At 41.8% G+C, this 25,422-nt stretch overlaps 1 protein-coding gene across 7 annotated transcripts in view; it reads left to right on the plus strand.

Annotated features, from left to right (window-relative positions):
* The first annotated feature begins 4,857 nt into the window (after positions 1-4,857).
* The window catches only part of KMT5B (lysine methyltransferase 5B), a 55,647-nt gene continuing 35,082 nt past the window's right edge, over positions 4,858-25,422 (plus strand). For 3 of the 7 annotated variants that reach the window (XM_065636407.1, XM_065636401.1, XM_065636406.1), the window contains exons 1-3: positions 4,858-5,671; positions 13,746-13,988; positions 14,839-14,986. In XM_065636407.1, coding sequence (XP_065492479.1) covers positions 13,829-13,988; positions 14,839-14,986 — 308 coding nt within the window. In that variant the 5' untranslated portion in view covers positions 4,858-5,671; positions 13,746-13,828. Of the gene's footprint in view, positions 5,672-6,056; positions 6,089-13,742; positions 13,989-14,838; positions 14,987-25,422 lie in introns of those variants that run through there. The other 4 variants (XM_065636402.1, XM_065636404.1, XM_065636403.1 and 1 more) reach the window with 4 other exon arrangements.

A 25,422-nucleotide genomic window follows, 5' to 3' on the forward strand; every position in this document is an offset into this window, starting at 1 on the left:
AGCTTGTAACCAATAGCAAAAAGACACTTGAGCTGGTAAAGACTACATAAAAAAGCGTTTGTGGCAGTAAATGAAGACTGCTGTTTGTACTTAAGAACTTGGTCTATGTCGTTTGTCTGTCTCAACCGCGACATACACCAGTAGTTTTTGTTTCCAGGTGCCTTTTCTAGCCTTCTGGATCTGTTGCGTTCTTCCTGAACAGAAGAATCCAGTTATTACTAGAGATAGTACTTACTCCTGTTTAGCACCCAGCCCTCTTCTATCTTTTTGTTTTGAATATAGCCTAATGTGCACAGAGGCAGTGACTGCAACACTGAGTGACAGAGGTTCCTGGATTAGAAGATGCTGACATTATTTGTATTTGATGGTGGGGAAAACAAATAAATAAACAAACATGGACTTATATAAACCTCTGCAGATTTTGATTAGCTTATTTTTAAAATAAAGGGTTGCTGTTGATATGCATTAGTGGAGAAAATCTGCCTTTACTGCAGACAGGGAGCTGAACTTTTATACTCATTTCTGCACCATGCCCCTGTATTAGAGTCACAGAAATGGTCCCTATATTAATGAAGAAATACAAACCTCTGTATTTTATAAATAATGGTCTGCAGACCCTGAGTGAATATAAGGACATAATTCACTCTAGGATGTCTGCAACTGTTAATAAATCACTCAAGCTGCACTCTGGCAGCTTATGACATCAGCAGGTCCCTCCAAGTGAGTTACACCCGTTAATTTACAGAGAGGAGGCCATCTATCATCTATTATTGACCATCTCTTGCTAAGTATATGTACATTTTTGATAAATTAATAAGAATTTTGATAGAAAATGTCTAATTTTATTCCTATGTACCTTCATTTGCAATGTTTAACTTTGGGTTTGCAATTGTCAATAAAAATTGACCTGTAGCATCAGCCAGAGGTGATTACATGTTGACTGCAACGGTATGCCTCACAGCAAGTTCAGCAAGGCACCATGGCTAGTGCTTAAGGCCATGCTCCTGCACAGACGGAAGGGATTGATCTTCTCAAAGATATCACAGGAAGATATTTATTCCCTCAGCATACAAAGGAAACATATTCTCTGTGTGCCCATGCCAATATTAAAGCGTAGTTTGCAGTGTGAAACCTGTCACCCCTTTTCACATCATCGTTTCTTCCCAATAGTAAAAATGATGGCCATAGAGCATCTGCTTGCTGTAAACAGAAGATAAAACATTACCATAAAGGAAAGATTAAGCTCATTACACCTGAAGATTTACTTCGGCTCCTTCCTTGTATTTCTTTCTGTTTCCTCATGCTTCTACTTCACTGTATTGCTGTGCTCTTAAAATTGGCAGAACTGACAGTAGGGATTTGGGCATAGGATTTCCAGTTTAAAATTCCAACATGTTATATATAAGTTATAGCACAAGACATGGTATGCTTTAAAACTTCCATGGCCTGTCAGACCCTGCTAAAGAGCCAGAACATATATGACCACTCAGGTTTGCTGTTGGCACATAAACACTCCCAGATGTCCATTTCAGAAATGCTTACGTTGGGTCTATGTAAAAGTACTGCAGAATAAAAGTAAGCAGAAAAGCCCTAAATGCCTGTGCGGTTGAGTAAAACTGTCAGGTGATGGACTTTTTAATTGTGGTTATATGTTTGTAGTCCTCCAAATTACCCATTACCACAATATTTAAGTCAGATTTGGAAATAAATTAAGAATGGACATACAAGCATACATGGACACAACACCATTTGCTCAGCTTGAGCTGTATCTTTTTCAGCTGAAGATGGATTTGGCTGCATATCACTAGAAAGGTTTTGCTGCAGGGGTGGTTTTGAATACGGAGTTTTAGGGCTGGATTCCAACCCTGCAGCTGTGGGCAGAAGTCTGGACCAATACAAAGCCCCAGAGATTGCAATGCAACAGCAGCTTCTACACCTAACTCAAGTCTAAAGTTCAAGTTTTGCTTCTTAAAAGATGTTTTTTACAAAACCACTAATCACATAAATATTTTAGTAACTACAGTTTTTCAGTGAAAACTGGATAACCAAAAATGTTTGCGATATTAGGACTGTGCTATCATAGCATGTATGGGATGTTGAAAATGTAAAAGCTACTATTTCCGAAGTGGGAATGCCTACAAAATCAGCAAAAAGCAAATTTTTATAACTGTAACCATTTTAGGAATACTACTTTGGGAACTAAAGAGTACTGATTCTTGCCATTGTACACTGAAATAAACTCATCCATTGCCTGGCATATGCTTGAAATCTTTCGGTCTTACAGTATCAGAAAAAAAATCTCCAGCAGAAGTCACAAAATCACAATAGATATATTGAGTAACATGACTGAATGAAATTTTTACACCTTTAATATAAAATGGCACCATCATCATCCTTTGGTAACTAATTACAAAACAATAAAACTTCATTATAAGATCTTCCATGTTCTTGTGAGGGTTAAGCCTGATATGGTAGTATTAATTCAGGAAGTGAAATGGTCTTTCATAATACATGCGTGTAATTTCTGAAATTACATCTAGTTGGAGCTAGTCATCATGCTGGTTTCCAGAAAAAACATGGGCACTCAAAATTGTTTAGTGTAGTAAATTTATTCCTGAATCATCCCATCATGATTTGACCACGGTTTGACCACCCCACTTTCTTATTTTCAAAGACAGTATTTTGTTTTATTAAATGAAAGATCTACAATGGGAAACTGCTATAATGTAGAAGAAATAACAAACCCAACTGTAATAAAACTGGAAACAGTGCTTATTTTTTCTTTAACTTTTATAATCATTACCAGAATAGATGAGGAAATAAGTTTTAGATTAATGTATTCTGAAAAAAAATAATATCCTTTCAGATGCAGCCAGGGCTTTGTCATCAGACCACCTGCTGGAGCCCATGGTGAGGATGTAAATAAGTTTTTTTGTGTGCACTGCTTCAACCACAATACAGACTCGCCATCTGTTGTTGGAGCTACGGAAAGAAAAACTCTTGTTGCCATTAGGGCCAAAGCCAGCATCTTCCAGCCTAGCAATATCTAAACTTCTGAGATTACTGTAGCCATTCCCATAAATATACAGAGCAAACTGGTGCATCTATAAAACAATATACAAATGTTGTTACTAACATTATCACAGTGTTGCTGCTTGCGGTGCTATTAATAGTCTATTCTGGTTTGAAGTAAATCTTTCAGAGGTTTATAATTTAACTAGCAATGTGGCATGCAAAATCTCAGCTTCAGAGGCAATTTCTTGTTATAGAATTATAGTAAAATCAATTTAGTTGGCAATTTGGTTTGTTGGGACATATGCCACTTCCAGATATTGTTCACTTGTATAATCAAGGCAAAATTAAACGCAGTTTCATGTGAAACTATATTTTATTAAAAACTTCAGCACACTACTATAAATAAAGCTGAGGATTTGGTATTCCTGGTGAGTAGTTGTTGAAAGGAAAGATGTGGCAAATCACAACAAATCTTTTCCACAAACATTTATTGTCACCTTAAAATGAATGCAAATAACCTAAAGGTTTCTAGTAAACTTATGAAAATAAAACTTGTACTTGAGAACAGTCCACAATCAGCATACGACAAGGAACATTAAATATTAAGTACATAATAAAACTTCTGAACTTTGAGCAGAAAAATGTTTGCCTTCGAGTTTTCCAGCTCCTGCAAATGTAGAAATCATAGAATCATTCCAGTTGGAAGAGACCATCAGGATCATCGAGTCAAACCATAACCTAACTCTGGCACTAAACCATGTCCCTAAGAACCTCGTCTAAACGCCTTTTAAACGCGTCCAGGGATGGTGACTCCATCACTTCCTGGGCAGCAGTTCCAATGCCTGACAAACCTTCCCATGAAGAACTGTTTCCTAATATCCAATCTAAACATCCCCTGGTACAACTTGAGGCCATTTCATCTCATCCTATCACTTGCTACTTGGGAGAAGAGACCAACACCTGCCATGCTACAACCTCCTTTCAGGTAGCTGTAGACAGCGATCAGGTCTCCCCTCAGCCTCCTTTTCTCTAGAATAAACAGACCCAGTTCCCTCTATCACTCCTCATCAGACTTGTGCTTCAGGCCCCTCACCAGCTTTGTCGCCCTCCTCTGCACTCTCTCTAATACTTCAGATGTTCAGCAGTTATTATATTAGCATTTTTTTCCCCACAAATGCATTTAATTCAGCCTGTTTCTGTCTATGGGCGGTTATGAGGACCACCACTTTCCACCTCGCAGTCCGTACCAGTTCTGACAGCAGCGAAGCCACCTTTTGTTTCAAGGGGGCTCTATTGAAGCGGGCGGCCCACGGAGCTGCTGCCCGAACAGCACCCTCCTCTAGGGGAGCGCTCGCACCCACGCCCGGTCACCAACAGGCGTGGGGTGAACGTGGCGTCGCATGGCGGGGAGGGGAGGAGGGGCGGCGGAGAATAGCCGGGCGAGCGGCTCAGCCCCGCTACCTCTTCGGGGGCTGCCCGGGACAGTAGGTGCCGTCCCAGCCCCTCCAGGCCGCAGGGGCCATTTTTAAATGACTCTGTCAGACAGCGATGGGGAAATACCGGAGCCCTCAGACAGAGTAGGGCAAACTGTCCACAGACCCCGGGACCAGAGTAGAAAGGCAACCTGCACCAAAAAACCCAACAACAAAACCCACCCTAATGCTTCACAACCCGAGGGTGAGGAGTCCCTCGTATTTAAAGGGCAGCTCCGAGCGGAGGGATCCCTCCACCGCGTGAGTTGGTCGGAACTTATTCCAGGTACACACGGCCGGGCGTCCTGAGCCGCGGGGTGGCCCGGACCTTGTTATCTTTCAGTGAAATCCTTCCGCGGCGGCACAGCGCCGAGCTGAGTGGATATGGCAGCCGCGGAGAGCGCTGCCCCTCCTCCGCGGGTGAGGCACTGTGGCTCGCGGCCTGCCTCTGTGCCGCGCGTGTGAACGGGCAGTGAGGGGAGGAGGCAGGGAGCGGCGCAGGTTGGCGGGTGGCTAAACTGTGCTTTCTTTCGAGTGGTGTATCCTTCCGCGACGGCGGGCGTAAGAAAGCGTCTTCCAACCACGGTGTCCCTCCGCCGCCGGGAGCCGCAGGGGCAGGCAGCGTCTCCCCGGACAGGGCGTAGGAGGTCGCGGGCAGTGCCTGGAGAAAGAAGAAACTTCGGAGCGCGGTGGCCGGCCCAGCGGCCCGCGTTGCTCGGCAGGTCGGCGAAAAGAGCACTACCAGCAGGAAAGAAAGAAAAGGAGGAGCAGCCGGCAGCAGTAGCAGCGACGGTGGCCGGTCCTCGCCGCCGTCCCGCGGGGTCTCTGCGAGGAAGCCCACGGGACTCTTTCTCGCGGGGCTCGGCGGAAGGATCTCTAGGAGGCTTTTTACGCCGCTCCTGCACTGCACCGTTCGTCCCTTGGCGCCGCCATCTTGGATTTTAATCCGCCATTTTTTTCCTCCCCCCACTGGGAATTATTTTTTGTCACTGCCGCTGCCTTCTTCCCCCCCCTCCCCCCCCCCAGTGTTCCTCCACCCCTCCCTCGGTCAGTCTTCGCTCCCCTCCCCCCGGCCCCTTCCTCCTCTTTTTTCCCCTCGCTCTGTTCCCTTTGATGATTCATTTTCCTCCAGTAGTGGCTGAGGCAGTGCCGGCGGGGGACCCAGCGCGGAGAGCAGCCGGGAGGTGAGCGTGCGTGTGTCTTTGTGAGGGGGTCGCAACTCTCGTGGGCCTTGTGAGCACGTTGCCCCCGCGCGTGGGAGGCGCCAGGGACAGCCTGTCAGCGGGTGGTGCGGCTGGGGCGCCCGGGGCTGTGAGGAGGCTGTGCTCCTCAGCTGGGGGGGGTGGGAGAGGGCGTGAGGCACCGTGCCCGGTGTCTTGCTCCGCGGCCCGGCGGATGTTCCTCGCAGCCGGCTGGCCGAGGAGGAAGCGTGCGGGGCCGCCGGCGTCCCCCGCCGCCTCGGGCAGGGCGAGGGCCGTTTTCGGTGGCGCTGATGGACGGACCCCGCGCTCCGCGGCCGCTGAAGGGGCGACCCGCGGCCGCTCGGAGAGAGAGTCCTCTGCAGGCAGCGCTGCCTCCCGCCGCACCTGGGGCCCGGGCAGGTGGGTGCCGTGGCGGGGCCGGGGTTTGGTGGCGGCGCCGGCGGGAGGCGAGCTCTAGGGGGCAGCACGCGGCGGGGGGCGGTGCCGCCGCCGGCCCCGCTCCCGTTCTGCCTCCGCTGACGCTGCGCTCGTCGCTGGGATTTGTGCGAGTGCTTTCAGCCCGGGGAAGGCGTGTAGGGAACTTGGGGACGAAGCTGTTAGTTACTCGGCACTTCGTGGCACTTCTGGTGGGGAATAGTTAGTGGTCCCGGCGGCATGGCTTTCCTCTGTGTGAGCCGTGATAGTTTTAACCGTGTTCGTGCTATTTGGTATTTATTAAGGTCTGTTTTGAGTGACTATTCCCAACACAGAGCTTTCTGCAATTAGATCAGAGCGCCTGATACCCTGGGATTTTTTGGTGATTTTTCATTGGAGAATAAATGTTTTTAAGGAAGGGGTGAAGTACATTTTTGTCCAGCATCTATATCTGAAACTTCAAAGCTGATTTATCGTTAACACATTATTCTCCAAAAAAGTAAAGATGAGAGGTGAGAGCGTATGTGGTGTTTTGATGAGTTGTGTCACAGGTAGTATGAGAATCTTAAGTGTGTAACTTTGTGCAGTTTTCTGGTCGGTTGAATTCAGTGCAGGGTGACACATACGAGATGGCAGTTTGATTAGAGTGTTTAATAGTGTAACTATTCAACATTATTTTAAAAATAAATGTGTAATATTTAAATTTTAAATTAATATTTAATAGTGTAATTAAATATATAGTGGGAGTTTTTAATCAGTTAGATTAAAATGTATTATAGAATAAGTTCACACAGAGTCATGTCTTGTTTCCATCATCTGGGCACTATAGCTATGGATGCCTCCTGTTCTGTTTTCTTTACAAATGAACTTTTGTCTTGAATTCTTTAAGCCTTCCTCCTTGCAAGTAATACTGTGTGAGGAAATTAAGACTTACTTGACTGGAAAGTGGGAGAAGTTTTTTGTTGGTTTGTTTATCATGCCGTTTTGTTATTTGAGCCAGATGAACACATATCTGCTTTATACGCATTTGAATTTGTAAACTGGAAAATAAGACTTATTTGAAGTAATTACTTAGTGCATATTAAATGAATAAGTGGAATGATGTAACCCTGTACACTCAGAGGATTGAACAGGGATCTTGAACTGCTCTGAACTGCTAGGTCCAGCAAACCTGTGTAACTCACATAGCTAAACTGTTACAACAGGTGATACTTTTCCTTCCCCTTTCAGTGGTCCTGCTTCTGCGACTCCAGTACTGCATCCTCTCTTGCTCTAGTGCCCACTGGATCTTTTGCTAAACCTGCTCAGCACATTAAATCAACAGAAAATTACCTGCTCTTCCCGATTGGGTTAATGAGGTCAAATTGAGTTATGGAGAGGTCCACTGCGCCTCCAGAATTGGGGAAATGTTTCTGTGAATTGGCAGGGAGGATGGAAGGAGGTTCTCCCTCTCCAGAAGCAGTGAGCTTTTGGATTGCCCCGTCAAAATTTGCTGAACATTGGAGTTGCTGCAGTGAATTGAGGGGATCATGTCGCCTTTAGGGTGGTTTGCTCAGCCAGTTACTTGGTTTCATCCTGAGAAGGCACTTGGTGGAGGAACTGGAGGGGAGAGGGAGAAGGAGCTGCTGCACTTTCATCTGCACATTCCCTCTCTGCTACTCATTTGTACTGGTACACTATTGCTTCTGTGCCTGCATTAGTATCCAAATTGAGGCACAAAAAGACATGTGGCTGTGAAAGAACTGGCAGAAGAGAAACTGGGAATGTACAGACTGAGCTATTGGTGGAGGATTGAAGCCTGGGTTTGGATAAGTTTTGGATCCATTTGTGCTCTCACAAACCTGCATCCTGGGGCTACAGTTCTGCAACAGTTTCAACTGACCTGAGTCAGTTCTGACAGTCTTACAGCCTCTCATGTGCCACTCTTAATCCATGTCCTATTCTGCACTGACCTTATTCTGAGAACTAACTAGCTGAGAAGAAACGCTCAACAAACATTTTTTTTTCTTTTTTTTTTTCCTGGTGGTTTAATTTACTGAACCAGTTCATCCCAGGGGCAAAGAGAGTCCAAAGTGGATGTGAAATTAGGTGGCTAAAATTAGCTTCTACAGGGGGGACTGAAGTAGCCCTTCCTAGGTAGCTTTTATCCTGTTGAGGAATTGCAGCCTCGACTCCATAATCTTTGAAGTGCGGTGGGACCACCTGACCTTTCTTTAAGATACAACATTGACTACAGAGATTACGGGAAAATAAACTCTCCAATTTCCTTTTTTTTTGTTTTTTGTCACCTTCTGTGGTTGCAAAGACCTCTCTTCCATGCCTGGTTTTGCTATGTTTTACTATCATCAGTAATGATTTGTAGTGTAACTTATAACATTTGGTTCCTATGTAAAGTGGCACTGCACTGGTTGCACAGTCTTTGTGAGCCAGAAGCATTCAGTGCCTCCCTTTCCTCTCTGGCTTAATGGTGCTTGTCTGAGCTGTCAAAATAGTAACCAAAATTAGATTTGAGGCTGTTTTGAATAACTCCTTAAACTGTGCAAGTTTTTATTCAGTTTTGTCTTTTGTATTCTTAGAAACTTGAACACTTTAGGAGTGGGTAGGGGTTTTTGTTACCGGGATGGAGAGTGGCTGTAGTGAAATCGTCTACAGCCTGGTGATCCTATAGAAAAACTGGTTGCGTAGTTTTGCTCTGCATCCCAGATTCAAAGGTCTGTGGTCTGTTGCCTTTTTTTTTTTTTTGAACTATCAGTAATGAAACACATAACTTTTCTCTTGATACCATTGATTTGTCCAGAAAAGCTGAAACTGCGGTCATTGGGTCTTTTGTTTTGTTTTTGTGTCCTGTATTTGTTTTAGGCCACTGTCTTGTTGAGGATGACTTTTTACAGTTACAGATAATTAAAAAAAAAAAAAAAAAAAAAAAGAACAAAAGAAACCAACAAAAACCCACCAAAACAACAACAACAAACCACACACACCAAAGTTGGTTTAGATGTTGTTTGAGTTCTTAGTAAAAATAAGTAATCAAGAAACAGTATTTTAGAAGGAGGTCCTTTGACCTGTGTACCAGTAGACCATGGGAAAGGGGAGGATGACCCTGCCTGCTAGGAAACCTCCTGTTCCTAGTGTCTTTGCCTGTGCCCTGGAAGGGAGTGCAAAATGCACCGCCTCTGTTTAGAAACTGTCCCTGTCCTTTAAGTAATAAATATTTATATGCAAAAACTGTCTTATGGAAGAGTAAAATAAATTATACTTGAATTTCTTACGGTTACTGATGTATGTATTTGGATGGTTTAGGGTTTTATTGGTTTGGTTTTGTGCAGCTTTCCCCCCCACCCCAGCACAACACTTTTCTGAATTGATAGATTTCACAGATGAAGGCCCAAAACTTAGGAGGCTCAGACAGTTTCTGAGATCCATTTTATCAGCCGTAGAATTTCTTTACTGAAATTCACAGGGATTTACTACATTTTCTAGTATAAAAGGACTGATGCTTTTCATATGTGATATAAATCTGAATGGTACTGTTTAATCAGTCTGGTTAACACTTATAGATAAATCTGGCTTTGTAAGCATTAATTGTGTTTGTGCTTCAGTTGTTGATTGGTGCTTCTGAATGTTACTGAAATGCGAATAATGCTCACAAAGTATGTTAATAGGCTTAATAAATTTAGAACCAGGTAAATGAAACTTTTTGAAAGTACTGTTGCAATGAAATGCTAAATTCCCTGATGAGACATGCTGAATGCGATTGAGCCATATTTTGACATTTGAGGAAATGTGCCTGTAAAGTACCGTAATAGAATTATAAAAGGTAGTATAATTATAAAGAGTGGTATAATTAATAAATGGTTAAAACAGCAACGTGGATATTCACATTGAAATAAAAAAGTCCCTTGGAAGCTGTAATTGTGTTGATAAACTTAACAGTATAGATAAACCCAAAGTCATAAGTGATCCATGCATGGTGTTATATTATTTGGTGGCAGAGCCCTTTAGCAGGAATTTTGAAATATGTGGAGGTGTAAGTATATTCCAGTTCTTTCTTTGAAGGTGGTGTTCGTCTCTTCTGCCTCTCTTCCTGAAGGACTTGTCAGAATGAGTTTGATGTAGAAAGTACTGAGAGCAAATCACATCTGAAGGTGTATTAAAGATCATGTGGTGGTGCTAAGTGGGGCATCTGTTGCTCTCTTTTAGGTTATTTGTTGGCATTAGGAGCCTTGATATTCACTGGGAAAGGAATGCTGTGTGTTGGTTCTGGCTTTTGATACCATCTCTTAAAAGCAGTGTTTGTGTATTGGGAGAAGGAATAGAGGCTGAAGCAGCACACTTGCAGTTTGCCTGATGCTAGAAGCTTAGTATGGTTTGAGTATTCTTCTGTGACCACATTCCTTCTTACTTTTTGCCATTGTACTTCACTTGTCATTACTATATTTGTTAGTGTTGTAGGGGAGTAATTTAGGGTTCTGCTTACTGCAGAACAACGTTTAGCTTTCTTAAAGAGAAGTGTGACTTAAAAGAGTTTGGTGGCAGGTTCACTCTATTATTTACTGCATGGGAGAAACATGCCAAGCCAAATGCAGCTTGCCTTCTCTCCAGATGCCTGTACCTGTTCACGAAGCAAACTTGCAGGCGTCTTCCCTCCCTGATAGCCATTCACTCCGGAGTCTGTGTCCTGGAGCTCCAGAGGCAAACTTTCAGGCGAGGCCTGTATCTGTCGCAGTGCAAACTGTCGGGATTCTTCTCTCCCTGATAACTATTCACTCCGGATTCTGTGTTTAGAGCTCTGAAGGCAAACTTTCAGGGGAGGCCTGTACCTGTTCGCAAAAGCAAACTTTCAGGCATTCCCTCCCTTGCAACTGTTTGCTCTGGAGTCTATATTTTAGAACTCTAGAGGCAAACTTTCAGGTGAGGCCTGATAACCATATGCAGAGCAGACTTTCAGGAGACACAATTCTCAAGAAAAAAAAAAATTAATGGAGTAGAATAGCAGGAGGGCTGGCTCAAGCTGGGTACCTACGCAAAGGTCTGCCCAAGCATAGGAAACCATAGACTTTTATATCTTTACAAACCATTTATACCATGATTCACTCCAATAGCAATATTTCACTTTGGGGTCTTCTTGCTTCTCATTGGATCTTTTTCTCTGATTCCATGTGGGCCTTGGTTTTGTTCAGCTGTAGACATTGTTTATCGTCCATAGCTGTGCAGGTACTGTTTTGTCTAAATAAATCCTTTCTTCTCAGTGAAGTGCAAAATAGGCCTTGTTTTGCAGATGTCTGTAATGTCTCTGCGTTAGCCTTGGATCGGTATATTTCCCAGTCAGTTCCATTTTTCCCAGCGAAGTGCAAACCAGGCCTTATTTTGCAAGTGTTCAGTGTAGTTTGTAGTTGCTTTTGGTAAACATGAGCAGAACTTTACAGCTTAAAATTTTAGCAAATCCAGCTTACAAAGTAACATGAAGCAAAGAGTATATTAAAAATCATACAACCCTATATCTCTAAATAATTCATTATATTTATTATGCATTTACTTAAGCCATATGATGGATGTGAAACTCAAATTGGGCTCATCCACTGACCTGTGAGTAGTAAAACCATTTCCATACAGCCAGCTTGTTTGGCAGAGAGGGCTCAAAGTAGGCTGACCTAGACTGTCATATTTGTAGAATGAAGTGGTTAACTTGTAGTCAAATTGCATACAGTATAAGAAGTATGCACGAGACTCCCTGCGCCCACAACATATCAGTGTTCAGTGTGCTGTTCTGCTTCCTTGTGGGTTTCCTAAAAGGAGTTCTCAGCCTGGCTATGGCTCAGGCCTTTACATCCTCTGGAGCCTGAACCAAACTGCCGTTGGTTTGGGGGGTGTGTCAAGTGCATCCGTGACAGGTAGTAGTGTCGCAGCACAGATAGTACTCACTTCTCCAAACTGGACATATGAAAGATCAGTTTCCTTTCTTTGTGCAGAGTATGCCTTTTTCCAGCTGAAAGTGTAGCTACTGTACCTGTTAGTTGTCAGAAACACTACCGTATGGAATATTTTTCCTCCAGATTGCTGCATACTAGTATTAATCTACAACTGGACTTCGTTTACCTGTACTGGTCCTGAACTGCAGCACACCAGAGTGTAATTCTGTCCTGGTTTACAAAAAGATCAAGACTGAATTTAGTGGAAGTCTTTGGTGTGGTTTCTGTTTTAATGCTCTTTATTACCACTGCTACAAAAATAGGGAACTGTGTTTAATGAGAGTATGTAGAGCAGAAAGAGGAAAGTTGTAAGAGTGAGTCTGTCATTAAGTGTTTATGTGATAGTCAGTGCAGATCTTCAGGGGCTAGCTGTCTTCTGAAAGAAGTTCAGGTGGGATGCTTAACAAGTAAGTTTTTTGGTGTTGGTTGTGGAGTTTGTTTGTTTTTTAATGTATGTTATCATGCAAGCTCTGTGAAGAAAAAAAAAAGCTTAGTGTTGTCTAATACAGGTTTAGCTGCAAGATTTCCAAGGCTTTTTTTGGAGGTACTGTGTAAAAATATCTGGTTCCATGTATGGCTAAGTGCAATGAATAGGGTTTTTCCCTAGCAAATTTTAAGTCTCTGGTTTGTTCTTTGAAGGCAGCTTCCTGAAGAATTTTGTCAGTATGCAGAGTGACTTTTGCATTGTGGTAGTCAAACCATTCGGTTCTAGCTCTGTTAGAGAGCTATGTTAAGGCTTGCTGGTCCGGTAAAATAGGCATTTAAACTTTTTTTTTTTTTTTTGAGGTGAAAGGCAATCACTTCTATCATTGGCAGCAAGAAAATTCCTTGTCCACTGAAACTATCTCAATTCTTTTTATTTGTATTGAGGCAGTAGTTCAGCCAGCTTTTTCTCAGTAAGATTGTTACACTTTGTCAGTAATTGTACTATCCTTCTATGACAATTTGTAAAAGGTTTCAAAATCTGTAGTTTTCACAATGATAATTCTAGTAAGGTGGTTGAGCCAATACATCTGTTAAGTGAGTTGTCTCTACTGTTTTTCTGTACTATCTCAATCTTCTGAATCTTTGTAAGTAACTTAATTACTAATCATCTGGCTGTAAATGTTTCTGTAGCTTTAAGTAGCTGGTTCACATAGTTGTCTAACAGAAAACCAGTATTTTGCTACTCTTAACTGATGAAAAACAGAATTTCTGCCAAAAAAGACACTTTTTCACAGAATCATAGAATGGTTGGGTTTGGAAGGGACCTCTGGAGGTCATATAGTCCAACCCATCTGCTAAAGCAGGGTGTGCATTTGAAAATACTCCATTTTTGGAGTCACATAGCTGTGTATTTATCCACATGCATATATAATTATATAAATACATAGGTATGTATATGTATAGTCCATCTCTTAAAAGTGATTTGTTCTTCCCAATTTATCAGCTTTTGAATTTCATCTTTGCTTGCAGATGTGGTTGTAAGTTGTAGATGTGGATATCTATTTGCAACAGTTCCCTGTACTAGTGCTGACAAACTACTTTTCTTCCTAATGCAAATGCAGACCACCATCTTTCCTCCATTCCACCATCCCCTCCTTCCCCCCCGCCCCCTTCTTTTTGTTAAAATCTGTGCCTTGGAAACAGTTTTAAAGTAAGTTCTAATCATGTTTGTGTTTTGCTTCCAGTAGGACTTGGAACTGAAGTCACTCATCCACTTCTCCAAGCCTTTTGAAAAGTGGCTAAATGCAACTGAGTCAGATTGTCTGTGGGAATGAAGTGGCTGGGAGAATCCAAGAACATGGTGGTGAATGGCAGGAGAAGTGGAAGCAAGTCATCTAATGACCATGTGCAGAATCAGACCAAATTGCAGCATGCAGGAAAGGAGAATCCGAAGACAGGCAAAAATGGAGCTGAGAGAAGATCAAGCAGATGTATGTTTATGTTTATGCAGCTTAGTGCTGTATGTGATTCATCTATCGGCTTCTGTCTTGTCTTAATTCATGAAGGAGGTCTGCATTCGGCATGAAGCAGCATTAATTATGAAGTATCAGAAGTATTAATGATGTTTGTATTTGTTCAATGTGTTAAGTTCAGGAATATAGATCTTTTCAGATCAGTTTAAAAATTAAGTGAGAATAACTGGATGTAAATAAATTTTGAACTGCTGTAAGTTTAAAATACGTGATTGGCATTAAGTGAGAACTAATGTGTTTGGAAATGCGCAATATAATTTGGATTACTGGCCCAGCTTTTAGTGAATGCACATGTAGAAGTAAGCCCCGTTTTGAATGAAGCCACATGTGTCAGTAGTATTTATGAAACTGTTTTAAGGAGCATGGATTTATATTGTAGTTATTGGTCTGAGATGAAGGACTAAATACAAATTCAGAATAAGTCCTTTATTCAGATTTTGGGAAAATCAGGTTTGAAATTTTCATAGCTTCGTCACATTTATACATCAGAAATTTTAGAGGCAGGCATGACTGAACTGAGTAGTGTGAAAGATGCTTGTAGTTGGGGAGGGGAAGAGACAGAAAAATGGAAATTAATCAAAGACACCCATAAATATATATTCTAAAATACTTTCTCCATTGGATGCTCTGTAAATGAACAAAATCAAGAGTGAAATATTAACTGTGCTCTTGCTTCTTCAGATATTTTATCATTTTCCTTAATTGTCATATATTTTTTGTCTCTGACCTGTAGCTGTTTGTCCCCAAGAATAGCTGGTCTTTATAACATTCCTTAAATAATATCTAATTTTTACTCTCTTATTTGCAGGTAGTGGTGCTTCAGGATTTGAGGGTCAAAGTCGTTACGTGCCTTCCTCTGGAATGTCTGCCAAGGAACTGTGTGAAAACGATGACCTAGCAACTAGTTTGGTTCTTGATCCTTATTTAGGTTTTCAGACACACAAAATGAATACTAGGTAACTTGTCTTCATTTTTCTACGAAAGAATTTATCTTCTTAGTTGATATAATCAGGATAAAACTGTGGAATTTCTTGCATGTTTATGAAAGTCTCAAAAATGGAAATTTGTGAGTAGCTTCTGCCTTTAAAATGGTGTTGCATGTGAGACTGGAACTTGGACCTCTGTAGCAGCCTGTGCTATTGTAGGTCTTTCTGTTAGCCCTCGTGTGCTTATGCTGTAGAACATGTTGTTAATAAACACTGTTTCCTGCCTTAAACAGGTAACTAATCATAAGTTTTAAACCGTTCGTCTTTTAAAATACTTCAAAGACAGACGTTAGTGTTTGGGGACTTTCGTCTTTATTTTGTGTGCCTGGGTGCTGCTGCTGCTTCCCTCCAACCCCCCACCCTTACTCTTACAACGTTACAAGAAAGCTATAGTTCCTCAGTACTTGAGTGTTGGTGCCACTTGATTTAAAGTTCTTGCAGACCCATGCCGAAGGAATGCTACTACTCAGACGTGTGTGTGTGTATAAGATAAATTTATGTGCACACTGGGAACTTGCTTACGAGAAGTGCACATACTTTTGCACTGTTATACACTTGTCTGAATACTTCTATTCTAAATTCAGTGTGGTCTTAGGGTTTAGTTGTTGCATGCTTCTTCCTGTTTTACAGAGATACCACTGATAATAAGTATATTCTATAGATCTCTCTTAAGCTTTCATTTGCATACAAAATCTGCATTGCTACCTTAATGGAGAAGCTATATATAAATGATAAGTTTCCAACAACAGGAATAGTAATAGTGTGCTTATTGTGCAACAGTAAGAGTTGGGGTTTCCAGGCAGCACATCATGGGAAACAGGCTGCTTAACACTTCAAACTGTTGCTGTGGCTGTTTTTAAAGAACAGTTTACCTATGCAGCATAGTCAAATAAAGAGAATATCAGTTAAATAGACTGCTTCAAAAATGACTGGTGGTGTCATATAACATAAATGGTTGCTGGTATAACCTGACAGCCTGAGTTGCACATGAAATTGCTGCAATGTGGTCCCAATAACTGTAAAGACTTACTCTAAAGAGATTTTTCTTTTTTACTGGAGAATGCAACATCCATCTTTAAGAGGAATGCTTGAGTTCTTCCAGTTCCTCCATACTATTTGTTACAATAGCACATGTGCCCAGAACAGTGTATAGGTAGATACTCATACAGTTCAGTTCACAGTGTCTTTGTATTGCCAGCAGTCAGTTGAGCTAAATATATATGCTTAAATGACTGTTTTGTTTTGTTGCATGAACGGTATTCTACAGGTCATGAATAGGTAGTTCTTACGCTTTTTGCTAAGGAAATTATGTTCATTGTTTAATAGTTGGAGCAGCTACTTTCATAAGTGTTGGTTTCTGCTGGTATGTTTTCAACACCTAAAATACTTTTTTAATTACTAATTTGCATCAAAAGACTACACAAAAGCTATCGTCATATATTTCTTCCTCTCTCAGACTTGGATAACAGTTACAGGCAGTCTTCAAGGACAATAGTTAATAATCTTGGAGCACTGAGGGAAAGACTTAGGTGAGGCTTACAATTTCTACCAGAAACGCATCGTCTTGACTCTTTCATAATGTCCTGTTGAGAGTTTCTGTTGTTGCAATGATTTTTAATAAAGACATCAGCATAGTTCTTGTTTATCTTTGTGGTACTGTGATATCTGCTTGTTATTGTAGCTGTGACACTTAGATAATCTTCCTTCCATCTAGTAAACTGTAGTCTTTCTAGAGCTCCTGAGTCTTACTGTTATTGAATGGCTTTGAGGGAAGGGGGTGGGAAAGCAAATGTCAGAAGACCAGACTGTTTTCAAAATAGCAGATGCCAGTATCCAAATGCATGGTTGTAGTAGAAGTTAAGATTTACAGCTTATGTTTGGGCATCTTTTGCTTCAGTGTGATGAAGTCATATTAGTTACATAGTTTGTGGATTGAGATGCACTTGAAACAGCTGTTTATGATGGCAGGAAAATATTTCCTACTCACTTCTTCTGTTTGAAGATGTACTGTGGAAGTGACTGTGCCAGCATTCTGCTTTGCTGTTAGAAACACATAAGAGTTTTGCATTTTTTGCAACTAGCAGCCCAGTGTAAGTTGATGACCACTTACTGAAGTTGTACTTTACCTTACCTCTGGAAGCGAAGTCTGTATTTTTTGCGTATATAAATGTTTTCTATACAAGCACTTGCTGTACTTCATTCATTCCCATAGTTGACGAGTTTGTAAAGACCTCTTGTTTTGCCCAGAGTATATTGATTAGAGGGAAAAAAAACCTCATAACATTCTAGTAAAATACGTAATTATTGTTGGGATGTGTTTGTTTTCTATCTTCTTTATACTGAATTAGTGATCTTACGGTGGAGTAGTGACAAAAACATGATTGATTATTTGTGTGTGTGTTCTGGGGGCCATAAAAATCCTGTAATTAATCCATTTTAAAAGTCCTGTAATTCCTGAATGTCCTCCATCTTGGGAATTGGGCTATTAGCTCTGTAAACTGTCAAGTCTGTAGTGTCTGAAAGAGCTGAAGATTAGTCCTTGAAAGATTACAGTTGGATTTCCCCCCCCCCCAGTCAGTTTGTCTAATGTTCCTTTGAAATATCTTCTTGTCATCAGGGATTTGATGGACAGCATAAAGTGTAGCTCTGGAAATGTCTTTAGTTGCTTTAACCAAAAGTAACTTTTTTCATTCTCTTTGATTTCCAAGAGAAAGCAGGTTGTTTTCAGAGCTTCTGGCCATCTTTATGGGCCCTCTGGTCGGTTTTTTTTTCATCAAATTGGTAGCTCTTATCTCAAAAAAATGGCAGATTAGCAGTTAATAAAAAAACCCCACCATGTGTTAGGAAGTATAATCTTGCCATGTATAGCTGTTCTAAGAGGTTTTGTTGCTTCTTGTACAAATCCTGTTGTGACAGAACTTTTTGTGACAAAGGCTGTCCTGGCTGTTAGGTTTACTTAGTCTTGCATGCCTGTCCTTTTTGTAAAAACTGATTTTGCAAGCTGTTACTTCCTGAGTTGAAGGTTGTCTAACACTAGAGATTAAAACTGATACTTGTAAATAAACAAGTGAATTCTTGCTTGTCTTACCATCTCTTAGATGCTTTTTCCTAGGTTGAGTGTTAAATCTTGAAGTTGCATGCCTTAATGTTTAATCCACTCTACTATCTTGCATACAAATGTGTTAGTATTTAAGTCTTAAGCCAGACTTCCGATCATACTGCTGCTGTTACCAGGCACTGTTGTTTCGTGGTTCCCTAAAGCACCAGCATTGTGCTAGGGAATACTGAGAGGAGTTTCAATGTCTTTTTAAGTTTGCAAGTGGTTTAGGAAGTCAAATGCATTGTAGTCTATTTTAAGAGATTATCTAGAGGTATTTCATCACTCCATATTGCTGCTTTCAGTGACATTACAAACTAGTGTGTGGTGCAGGTGGTTTTATCTGATAACATGAGACTAAAGGACCAAGCTTCTTAAATTTCCATGTTTTCGGTAGCAAACTAGAAGTGTTTGGGGGTTATGTACGGAAAGTTGTTTTCTCTCAACAGCACACCAAGAGCAGCTGCTGGCCTTGGTGTAAACAGTCATTTGTGAACTTGACAGAGTAGGTCACTCTTTGTCCCTCACTGTTGAGCAGTAAAGATAAAAAAGGCAAAGCAGTTTCATATCACTTGCATTCATGGGTCTGTGCTGAATCTCTTCTGCACTCCTTAGATTATTTCAATATAATAATAATTAAAAGGCTCAGTATTGAAGGGTTACCTCTTGAACAGGGTTTGGAGGTAGAACAAGTCATGTAGCTAAATAAGGTTACGTGGCCATATAGTTCAGCTTCAGTGTTTTGGCACTATGGAGACGCTGGATCAGAAGTACACAGCTCTTATGTAGTGACACCATTTCAAAATGAAGCTTTTACATTCTTCAGTCCTCAGTGTCTTCATATTTACCAAAACTATTTTGTTTGACTTCTGTGTAAAATCTGCTTTCTCTGTGTGGTGTGGTGTGTGTTTTGTTGTTTTGGGTTTTTTGGGGGTTGGTTTGTTTCTTTGGTTGGTTTTTTCCAATAACTTAATGCCGTAAAGTCCTTTAGCTTGCTTCTAATTGTCTTCCTTCACTGTGTGTAATCACACACAGTAATTACATTAGTTAACTAAGTCTTTTGCTGATGATGAATGTTTTTGATTTAAAAAAAAAATCACAACCAAAAAACCCCACCAAACAACCAAACCACCCCTCCTCCAAACCAACACCCACCACCTTACTCTTACAGAGATTTCCTAGTTACACCCTTAACTTCAATAAAGAGTGTTATATCTCCAAAAGATGGAGTGGCTTGCATCAAGTAGTCATGGTAACTGCTAAATAGAATTTACCATGTAGAGTGTCATAATAAGAATGAAGGAAAGTGTTGGGGTTTTTTTGTGTTGCACATATTTATTTTTAAAAAGCATTTATTTGCTAGTGATATTAAGGAGAATGAAATTATGTGGCTATTTCAATTTTCTTTACTTCTATTCTAGGCTGTATTGGAATTTTGACCACACTGGTGCATGTATAGTTTCAGTTCAAGAAATCTAAGTAATGTGGATTACATTCTTCATTAAAAATGCCTTTTTGAATTTTTGGCCTTTGAAGAATATTGTTGGTTTGTGTTCCTTTTTTTTTTTTTTTTTTTTTTTTTTAAAAATCTCCCCAGGTAATAACACTGGAGATTAAACATAGGATGAGTTGATTTTCCTATAACTAGCTTTTAATTAAGATACTTGTACTACAGGGTTAGGCAGGGCCGAAGCCAAAATGTGTGTTAACTAAATAAATAGTTTCCACCTGTAATAAGTAGATTATTTTCCACTCTCGTTGTGCTGTCTTGAATGTGTAACAGCCTTGCAGTTTTAACTGTTGTGCTGAATCTCTCATATTAGATGAACAGTAACTTGCTATCTTTTCATAGCCACTCGAGTAAAAATATCATCCAGACAAAGTGCCTGTTGTTAAGAGGCTAATGGGATGCCATGTTTTGATAAATTCACTTTTCTTGATGTTTTCTGGTCAGAAGTTAAGAAATAGGTTTAGAAGAACTCTTTATCATGCTCTGGTACACAATGCGGAATTCCATACTGGATCTCTGGCAGGATCAATTTATCCTTGTTGTTCAAACTCACTCTCTCAGTGACTGGGACCAAGAAAGGTACTATGTTTCTGAACTTACCAGAAACTCTCCTTTAACTTCCTTTATAGGCAAGCATCTCACTGACCTTTGGCTTTATACCTTGGAATTTCAAGGTTCTTTAAGTATTCCCAAAGTAAGCGAAACCTGAGAGAGAAAGAGCTTTGCTTCTCCAAGCCATTCTCCTACATCTTTGTTGAGACCACCTCAGTTTGCCCTTAACTGGGATGAGATCATCTTCCAGCTGATTTTGAAATTTCAATAGCCACAGCTTTTCTGGATCTTGTTGAGTAGGGAAGAATAAATATTTCATAGGGAAGTGTGAGAACTTTCTATTCTGTAGCTTGTCAGGAAGAAGGTGTGCTACTATTTCTTTAAAGATACTGTGGTAAGAGTTTTTCATTCCTAGATTACTTTTAACAATGGACTGGTTTGTGGCAAATTCCATGTTCTGTGAGACCTGACCCCTGAAGCTGTTTGTAGGGTAGCTCAAGGAGTCTGTCCCTGTGAGCAGATCCAAACACCCAAGTGTCTTGTCCGGTTTCCATGATGGAATCTAATAAAGGTACCGTTCACAGGACCAAAACAGAAGTCTGGATAAACCATTCTGATTTTAATTGACTTTGTGTTTAGAGGTTGGGTTGGCTGGTTTGTTTTCTTGGTTTTCTTGTGCTCTGTCTATCTTATTTGAACTAGTCTCCTGATTTACTGTCACTTAGAAACCTGTTTCTTTGGCTCATTTTATATATATATACATTTAGCTATGGATCAGCAGACCCTCAGATTCTCAGGAATACTTGACTCTAGGCTTTCTTGGCATATTGGCTTCTTCAGTGTCTCACATCAGAAAGTATCTTTTGAGAATATATGGAGATACACCTGTAACAGTACTGAAGCTTTCATGAGGGATCTGGGTTGCAGTATCCTCCAGGCTGAGCAAACCAAGCCACTTTAGCTGCTCCTCATATGGCTTCCCCTCTAAACCCTTCACCAACTTCTTAGCCCTCTTCTGGACACTATCCGATACCTTAATATATTTTTTTATCCTGTGGCGCTCAGAACTGCACAGAGTGCTCCAGGTGAGGCCGCACCAGTGCAGAGCAGAGCAGGACAGTCGCCTCCCTCACCCAGCTGGCAACGCTGTGTTTGATGCACCCCAGGACACGGTTGGCCCTCTTGGCTGCCAGGACACAGTGTTGGCTCAGGTTCAACTTGCCGTTGACCAGAACCCCCAGATCCCTCTCTGCAGAGCTGCTTTCCAGCATCTTGTCCCCCAGTCTGTAGGTACAGCCAGGATTGCCTTGTCCCAGGTGCAAAATCCAGCACTTGCTCTTGTTGAACTTCATGCGGTTGGTGATTGCCCAGTTCTCCAATTTGTCCAGATCCCTCTGCAGGGCCTCTCTGCCCTCGAGAGTGTCGACAGCTCCTGCCAATTTTGTGTCATTGGCAAAGTTACGGAGTATTCTGTCTTGATTTCAGTAAAGCATTTGACGCAGTGAAGAGTGCTGGCCTTAAGATGTATCCCTGCAAAACCCCACTAGTGACTGGTCGCCAGCCCGACATAACCCTATTTATTACAATTATTAGAACCCTTTGAGCCCAGCCCATCAGCCAGTTGCTCACCCACTGCATTGTGTGTTTATGTGCTGGACATCTTGTCCAGGAGAATACTGTGAGAGACAGTATCAAAGGCTTTACTGAAATCTGAAAAGATAAAATTGACAGGCCTCCCTTGGTCAACCAGGTCGGTAACCTTGTCACAGAACAAAATTAATTTTGTTAAGCAGCGCTTTTGCCTCATGAACCTGTGCTGGCTGGGACCAATGACTACATTGTCATTCAGACGTCTTTCCATAATGCCCAGAACAATCTTCTCCATGATTTTGCCAGGAAGTGAGGCTGACAGGCCTGTAGTTGCCAGGGTCATTCCCATTGCCCTTCATGTAGATAGAGACAATGTTTGCCAGCTTCCAGTCATCTGGGACATATCCAGATTCCTAGGAGTGTTGAAAAATCATGGAGAGAGGTTTCACTATGACATCAGCCAGCTCTTTAAGCACCCTTGGATGAATCCCATCAGGCCGCATTGACTTGAAGGGATCTAGCTGGAGTAGCAAATCCCATACAAGTTCTCCCACAAGACCCTCTCTGTTAGTGAGAATAAAATCTGGGCAGGCACCTTTCCTGGTTGGTTCCCTTAGTACCTGCACCAAGAAGATATCATCCAGATGCTTTAGGAATCTTCTGGACCTGTTGGTACCAGTTGTGTGATATTCCCAGTTGACATCTGGCAGGTTGAAGTCCGCCATAAGGACAAGGGCAGATGACTTGGAGGCTTTGCTTAGTTCCTTAAAGAATAACTCATCAGTGTCCTCATCCTGGCTGGGTAGCTTACAGTAGATACTCACAACAACATCAGCTTTATTTGTCTGATCCTTAATCCTTACCCAGAGGCTCTCAACTTTGCCATTGCCAGCTGCCAGCTCCATGCAATCCAGCCCCTCCACTATATACAGTGCCTCCTACCCTGCCTACCCCTTCTGAATAGCCTGTAGCCATTCATCATGGCACACCAGTCCCAGGATTCATCTCACCAGGTTTTACTAATGCCAGTTATATCAGATCTCTGGGACCGGGCCAAGGTTTCTAGTTCATCTTGCTTTTTCCTTATGCTGCACACATTGATGTTAGAAGCACTTCAAGTGTGGTTGATTGTGCCCTTCACCTTGTGGCACAGTCTGAGGAATCTCACTGCCAAGCATCTCCTCATGTTTTGGTGTGCCTTCCCGCTGCTCAGCACTGACTGGCCTGGTACTGCCCCCTTCCCCCTTCCAGTTGAGTTTAAAGCCCTGTCAATAAGCCTTACAAACCCCTGAGCAACACCCTTTTCCCCTTCTGTGAGAGATGCATTCCACAGGTGTCAGAAGACCTGGCAAAGGACTGACCATCCCGTGGTTGAAAAACCCGAAGTTCCATTGATGACACCAGCCACGTGGCCCTGTGTTGATTAGTTGGGCCTGCCTATTCTGTTCTGTATTCCTGCCTGCTACTGAAAGGATGGAGGAGAAAACCACCCAAGCCATTGATCAACTGCCCCAAATCTCTAAAATCCCTTTCATTTTGCTTAATACTTCTTTTTCCTGTTCCCTGCCAACATTATAAACCCATAGCAGGTAATAGTCAGAGGACCTTACCAGCCTGGCGAGTTGTTGAGCCACATCTCCTACTCTGGCCCCAGAGAGGCAGCAGACTTCCATGTGGGTTGGGTCAGGTCAGGATATTGGGCCCTCTGTTCCCTTTAGAAGGGAGTCACCTATGATAATTACCTTTTTTTTTTTTTCCTCTTTACATGTGAGGTTTTAATGGGTTTGCTGAATTTTATGTGGAGCGTCGCTTGCCTAGACAACCCCTCCTTTTTAGAAGGGTCTTCATCAGCGGCATCAGCTGCTTGCCCATCCAATTCCAGGGCCTCATACCTGTTGTATACAGGCACCTGCAAAGGTGGGGCAGGCTGAGGGTGGTTTGTCTGCAGCCCCGAGCAGTAACCCGTTTCCATCCTCGCCCATCTGCTGGGTCTCCCCTTTCAGCCTGGTGGCGAGGGGGTAGGGGGTCCTTTGTATCTAGTGCCATGGTTGGCTTAAGTGAAATGCTATACAGCATGATGTTGGTTTCCAGCATTTTCTATGCACTTGTGGACGCTTCTTGCTTTTTTGGATTCCTGTTTATCTTTTCTCATTATCTCTGTCTTGTCACCATGTAAAAAAATATCAGTTCAATATTTCGATAGAGGAGGTCTCTGGTAACGATTTTTGAACCGTTGTGTGCCGAGAGTTGTGTTTCTTTGAAAAACTCAATTCCTGTTTCAGGTTTCAAATGCATGGTGTACAGCGTAACACTCATCTGACCTTCTAATGTTTTGGGGTTTTTACAATATCTTTGCACCCTGTTTCCAGCCTTCTTTTTGGCCTTTTCGACTTGGGTATACACTAATCCGCTTATCAGGAATGATGTTACTTAAGTTTCTGCTAGACATTTAAAGGAATTCCACCAGCAGTGTGGAATGCCTGCGGCAAGAACCTGCTGAATGTGATCCATGGAGGTATGCAGGTTACTTTTAAAGGCTTGAGGCCAGGTTCTGAGCTACCTAAGGTAGGTAGTCAAGCAGACATCTGGTCAACCTCTGAGACTGGTATGTTGTGAAAGACCTGAAATATGAGCATCACTTTGGGGCAATAAGATGTGCTTCTAATTGCTAGAAAATATAGGGTATTGATTCTTTTTCCTTACATCTTGATAGGCACTGTTTAAGCTTAGCATCTGCCCTGTTTGGTGGTTTTTTGGTGTTGTGTTGTTTGTGGAGTTTTTGTGTTTTGTTGGGGGGAGGATTGTTTTTGTTGTTTTCTCCACTGGTAGTTGAGCTGGGATACTGCTTCCTTTAGCCTAGACCAAGATTATTCTTGATGATAAACAAGTATGATTGTGTCTACCTGCACATACATTGTCTGTCTTAGGTGCTAATTTACTTTTGAATGTGATGGTTTTTCCACCTACCTTTGCTCCTGCAGGTCACTTGGCTAAAAAAAAATCGTGCCTTTCAGCATATAACATAAAATGTAAAGGAGAGGGCAATCATTAATTTAGCTCAGCAAGAATAGACATAGCTGAAGACCATAATCACGTGGCTTTTCCTCCTATAATGTTAGCGGATAAAGACGTAAACAAAATGTTGACCTGTTATGTCTGTGCATATTGTTGTGCTTTGTACTCCTCATTACGTAAGTACAGTTGGGGCCTTGTTGGGAAAACTGTTCCTGGTTGAAACTGAAAATGAGGCCAAGTCCTATTCTGAAACTAGTCAGGTTCTGTCCAGGCTATATAATTTTAGATTCTCTTAACTCACAGAGCTTCGCCAGACATTACGGCTATCAAATTTGGGAGAAGTCTTTCTGATTTGGGGAGAACTGGGATATAGTCTTCTTGTATGTAACTGGCAAGTCGAGGGAGACTTTGATGTGCTCTAGAACAAAAATAGCAATAATCATGTCATCTGTAGTCTGAAGGGAGTTTTCTTCCAAGATGAGGTCCCAGCAGCTTGTTAGGCAGTTAGTTTCTTAGGGAGATGGGATAAGTATGTTCTTTAATAAAGAATTTGATTTGAAACTTCTTGGCACGGTACATACTACTGTTCTAAGTGGACATCTATGTCTTTACAGACTCTTGCTAAATGTTAGATGTTATCCC

This window comes from Caloenas nicobarica, chromosome 5 (assembly GCF_036013445.1).
Source record: "Caloenas nicobarica isolate bCalNic1 chromosome 5, bCalNic1.hap1, whole genome shotgun sequence".
Lineage (NCBI taxonomy): Eukaryota > Metazoa > Chordata > Aves > Columbiformes > Columbidae > Caloenas > Caloenas nicobarica.